The 5,559-nt window shown below is 31.0% G+C and overlaps 1 protein-coding gene across 1 annotated transcript; it reads right to left on the bottom strand.

The window, feature by feature from the left end:
• LOC110645712 (very-long-chain enoyl-CoA reductase) lies at positions 1-3,897 on the bottom strand. The gene is made up of 4 exons (XM_021798941.2): positions 3,425-3,897; positions 3,149-3,188; positions 982-1,736; positions 1-384 (listed from the first exon to the last, which is right to left on the bottom strand). Exons 1-4 carry the CDS (start codon positions 3,491-3,493, stop codon positions 316-318), a joined length of 933 nt encoding a protein of 310 aa, XP_021654633.1. The 5' UTR covers positions 3,494-3,897; the 3' UTR covers positions 1-315.
• Between the last annotated feature and the right edge of the window lie 1,662 nt (positions 3,898-5,559).

Raw genomic sequence — 5,559 nt, 5'->3', positions numbered from 1 at the left:
AGAAAGAAACCAAGAAATAATGATGATCGTCAAGAAGTCACGATTCAACAAATTAGTTAAGCCAACAAGACTGGAGAAAATCCCCATATAATTTAACAGACTGGAGAAAGTTTTAATAAAAGAAAATATTTGACAAGATTATCCTCTAGATTCCTGTCTAAATCAAAGAGACTAAGATCTTTTATCTTCAAGCAATTTGGTGAAAGCGTGAGCTCCACCTAGTATCTGAGAAGAATGAACCACAATCTGAAATTCATTATGTTGCCAAAACCAAGCACTAAAGCATTGAATAAGTAGCAGAATTGCAGGTCAATTCTACAGGAACAGAGGCAGGATGACCCATCGACGTGGATATTTAGGTCTTCCATCCTTCCCATCAAATAGCTGCAGAAGACAAATAGATGTTAAGGAACGTTAAAGCAACAGAAAAAATATGAATGAAGGGAAAGGCTCCCACTTTATACTTTGAGATTACTTTTTCAGCTCCAGTTGAAAGAAAAAAATTTTATTAACCATGGCAGATACACGCCAAGATATTCTCAAGTCCAAGGAAGTAGAAAATAGGTGAATGTTTCTCATTTCTAGCAATGTTCACATATTAACTTACTCCCACCTAATCTAGATGTACCATCTGCTATTTGGCACCCTCATTTTCCTTGGATAATTGTGCAGGAATTGTAATCATAAGAGGGAAAAAGAAGGAAACATTATGATCACAGACTGGATTTGAAAAAAAGAAAAACAGGAAATTAATGAACACATTAAGAAGAAAAATTAGATGCAACATCTCATGTTATACCGGTATTGCCTAAGGACTAAGGCAACCAAATAGGACATTAATGCTACATATATGGTTTACAAATCAAACTTCAAAATACCAAGATAAATTCAGGCTTGCTATTTAAAGCAAGATTCAAACTTCCATCCTTTTTTATGTAGAAAACAATAATGTAAACTAGCCCAAAATTTATAGAAGGTTACCTTCTTCAATCGCCTGTGCTTTGCAAGGGCCCAATTAGTCATGATCATAGCAGCAACCACTAAAAAGACATAGCCTGCAACAGTCTGAGTTGCAATATTGAAACCCAACCACTGATAAATCTCTGTTGTGTAATTTGCACATGTCACGATATTGAAGAGAAAACCACGTGGAATTTGGTAACCTACACTCCCATCTGGAGTGCGAAGATTTCTCAGCAAAATGTGGCAATAAAAGTTTGCAACTTGACAAACCAAACCAAAACCAAAACCAATCTTCATTTGAAGATCACTAACAGGAGTGTAAAGTGGGTGGTTCACATAGTAGGCAATGTAGGAACCAAAGGTCCAATAATAAGCACAATTTCGGAAAACATTGGACAGAGGTGAAGTTGCATGACTAAATCGATGCACAAAAAATGTTTCCATGATACGTTTGAAGTAGTGGAAGCACCAATAGTATAAAGCATATGTCTGAACTGGGCGAATGACACGCTCCCCCTTGTAGCCAAAGTACTGGTACACAGGGAAGAAGTAAAAGACAGGATATATGATCAAAGGACCCAAGTACTCCCAGAAAAAAAGTGTGCGGTAAGAAACTTGTGGACCCAGGTCCTTGAAAACTACAGTTATGTTGTCCGAATTCCCATCACAGTAATCCTTAAGACTCTTCTTGTAATGAAGGACAATAGGCCTGTCCTTTGATCCCAGTGGAAGAGGCAGGGTCAGTCGCTGTCTTGAAGGGTAGAATTTTTTGGCTGTTGATGTATGCAGTGATTCAGGTTATTAAAATAAAATCACACCTTATGATCTAATGCATACATAAACAATCATTACATGCATACTCCGTGATGAGTTGGGAAACAGGGTTTCAAATAGAAAATACTTATTTGCACATTCACATCTGAATCGGCAAGCCTAGAATGATGAAGTAGAGAAACTAAGCAGCATGATACATCAAATCAAACATCTTTCAGAATTTTACATAAAAGGAACCACTCAAATTGAATTTTAACATGATATGACAATTTAACCCAAAAAAAGAAATGAAAATTGAATCAACCAAGCAAAATATAACAAATAAAACTCAAAACAAAAGTAAAATCTCTTAAGATGCAATAACCATAGACATTTTAGGTGGCTAAAATTTTTGGGGTTTTCTATTTGAGTGTATGAATTTTATTTCTATGCAGTAACTCCGTTAAACACCACGTCAGCTTCAATAATAAGAAAATTGACTTTTCTTACCATGTTTATAGACACATGGAATATTTAATTTTTTAAATAATATGACCTCTCACTTTCTCTTTCTAAGAATTTTTTGGAAATTTCTCATCTTATAACCTTAAGCATGCATGAAGGTGTTAGTTGAGGGCACTTTCTTTTTTAAAATTAATATAGGCCATGTATTTACTAACTTCATTGCACTTCCAGTCACTATGACAATGCAAAAGCACTTTTTTTTTTCTTCTAATTCAGGCAAACAATTGCACAAAAATAAAGTTCAAACACTCAAATACAAAATTCCAAGACATTTTGGTACTTACAATGTCATGATCCCTGTGATATAAACAAATGTCTACAGATAACTAAGCCCCACATAAGCTTTGTTACTTGTGCATTTTTCATGAAACTTTTACAAAATCATACAAAATTCTTACCTACTCATAAGCATAAAATTTACTGACTACTGATTGAGAAAAAAGAAAGAACATGTTCCGCCAAGTTATCTACTTGTTTCTGCTACTAAATTCAAATTTGCCAAGAAATTAAAATGATTTATGTGAGCCAAAGAAGCAACACTAAATGCTCTAAGGCCAGCATGAAGCAGACAGAAGAAATAACAAAAAAGGTAATAATGAACAATAAAAATAAGAGGAACAAAGAAGTGAAACAATCTATTGCGTTTCATGCTTATCTAGAAACAGTCGAGCAGAAACATCTAGGAGATGAGATCAACAAAGAGAAATTCTAGCCAATGGAATATTTGTGTGGGATTCTCTATACTATAACTTGCCAAATTCCATGTAACAGAAAAATTCTCTTTTTCCCTCCAAACTGAATTGATAATCATAATATGATATACAAATTAGATCCAACTTCAAAGTTCCAGTAATTGAAATAAGGCTCAAAATCAAAGATCAAAGACTGAAATACGAGAAGCACTTACTTCGCTTATAGATTGCCTCCTGCAGATCAGCCACTATAGCCTACAAAACAACCCAAAGACATAAAATTTAAATTGAAATCCACAACAATCACGGAAACGTAAGTCTTCTACTTAATTGAACCTGACAAAATTCTTTTTTTTTTCTTTTTATTTCTTACTCTCCCATTGAGTCAAAGAAAAAATTAATAACGTCTTTCTCTTTCTACCAGCCTCATAGCAACCAAACATTCAAGGGTAATTATAAAATCGAGAGAGAGAGAGAGAGAGAGAGAGTACTGAATCATTAAGCTCAAGGCCTCCTTTGACAATCTCTCTACCACTGCGTGAAACTACAGCTACCTTCATTTTCGAGATGAAATGAGCGAGACCCAATTCACCAAATGACAAGCAAAAAAACGCTTTAAAACTCCAAAGGATTCAGCTCAAGATTCAGAGAGAGAACAACAGGAGCTGAGAGAACCAAAGGAGGAACTAAGAATTTTGAACGAGATCTCGTACAGAAACCAGCAAAAGCAGAGAACTTGCAATACAAAAGAAGGGATGGGTTTGGGCCTATTTTAGGCGGATATAATAAAGGTGTGTGGTTGGAAGGTAGGAGAGCTACCAATGCTGGATTGAATATCGATGAACCGCACACCCACCTTGATTGCCATGCAGCGAATTTCGCACCAGAGATAGCCTACTAAGGGTTGTGGACTTGTGGGCCAAGAGGATGACTTCGCCCATTCCAAATAATTATCACAACGGCATCAAGACCGTTGGATTTCTTTAAATATGGTAATTAAAGATATTAAAATTAAATTTAATATATTTTAATTATAAAAGTTTTAAAACAATTAAATCGTTTTTTCAATAATTTTTTGAATTATTTCTTCAAAAACATTAAAAATAATAATTTTCTAAAAAGCATTTTTGTAACATTTTATCCCTAAATGAAGTCTTAAATTTATTTAGTAAATTATTTTTTTATTCATAATTAATATTTGAATTTCTATAATTTAAAAAATAAATTAAAATTTCTTTAATTTTTTTTTATTTCATCGAATGTTCATCCTTTTATTTATTTTTCTCAATTTTTTCTATTAATAAAAGTGAATATCTTGATAACCCTTTATATGACATATTATTTCATTCCTAAATTTTATCATTAATAATACTTTTATCTCTTATTTTTATTATTATTAATACTTTATTTCTTTATTGATTAATTTTTAATCTCTCAATTAATGATAAAATTGATAAAAAAATAAATGAAATGATGAAAGTATATGACCAAATCAAAACATATGGATGTTTAAATCTATTTTTCAAATATGGGAATTCAATTATTAATTATAATATAATACAAGAACAAAAATGTAATTCACCTTTTTTTATATGGAAAATCTAGAATTTCTATTTATAATTGATTTGAGTTTTCGTACGGACAATTTAGAAAGAAATAAAAGTAAATTTAACTATAAATTTATGAAATTATTCCATTTACTTGTTAGATTTTATCAAATTTATGATTTTTTTTAGAAATGATTTGCAATTTGAACATGTTTACTAAATTTAATTGTTGGATTCTCAATTCCACTCCTTCCCCTCCACCCACCCACCTCCCTCCATTGAATCATGAATCTTGTTAATCATGTTCATGGTTTAAGTATTGGATAATGATGCAACATTCAAGCTCTGGGTCCAAGGCTCCAACTCCTAACTATCCTGGGTAGTTTATGGATACTTTAAAGTTAAAGATAGGGGCTAGGGGGAATAAATGCTCACGACCTCCTCTTTATACTAGAACTTCAACCACCAACTAACTAATCCATCTCTAGACTATAATAATTATGGTTAATATATGTTCAACTCTTTCATTCAAATAGCACATAAAAATGGGATTTTGATGTGAAAATATTTGGCACTAATATTTAAAAAAAAATAAAGGAAAATTTATAATTTGATATGAAAATTTTATCCTATATTATATTTTAGTTCTTGAATTTTGAAAATTAATTATTTAATCTTTCAGTTTTACACCATGTTACACTTTAGCCCATAGATTTTAAGCAATTAATTATTTAATTCCTGAATTTTACACTATATCACACTTTAATTTTTATAATTTTAATGTATAGAATAATTTAGTCATTCTATTGAAAAATAAAATCATCGTAAATATTAAAATTATAAAGATTAATTTTATCTATTTATTAAAATTAAAAAAGTTAAATAATTAATTTCATAAATTTTAGGTACTAAAATATAATACAGTGTAAAACTTAAAAGATTAAATTATTAATTTTTTAAAATTTAAGGACTAAAATATAATAAAAAAATAAAATTTAGGAATTAAATTATAAATTTATTAAAATTTAACCAATAAATAGTTGAATTAGTGATACAAAACTATATCTCCTAGCGATCTT

Source organism: Hevea brasiliensis, chromosome 8, assembly GCF_030052815.1.
Source record: "Hevea brasiliensis isolate MT/VB/25A 57/8 chromosome 8, ASM3005281v1, whole genome shotgun sequence".
In the NCBI taxonomy this organism is placed as follows: Eukaryota; Viridiplantae; Streptophyta; class Magnoliopsida; order Malpighiales; family Euphorbiaceae; genus Hevea; species Hevea brasiliensis.
The sequence above is the reverse complement of the archived record's forward strand: the minus strand, read 5'-3'. Positions and strand labels throughout refer to the sequence as shown.

What these genes read in the sequence shown, in the direction of transcription:
- LOC110645712 (XM_021798941.2), bottom strand. Translation starts at nt 3,493, where the DNA reads ATGAAGGTAGCTGTAGTTTCACGCAGTGGTAGAGAGATTGTCAAAGGA. An exon ending in GGAGGCAATCTATAAGCGAA is followed by an intron (nt 1,737 to 3,148) that starts GTAAGTGCTTCT and finishes ATACATCAACAG; the next exon opens with CCAAAAAATTCTACCCTTCA. An exon ending in AGCACAGGCGATTGAAGAAG is followed by an intron (nt 385 to 981) that starts GTAACCTTCTAT and finishes TGTCTTCTGCAG; the next exon opens with CTATTTGATGGGAAGGATGG.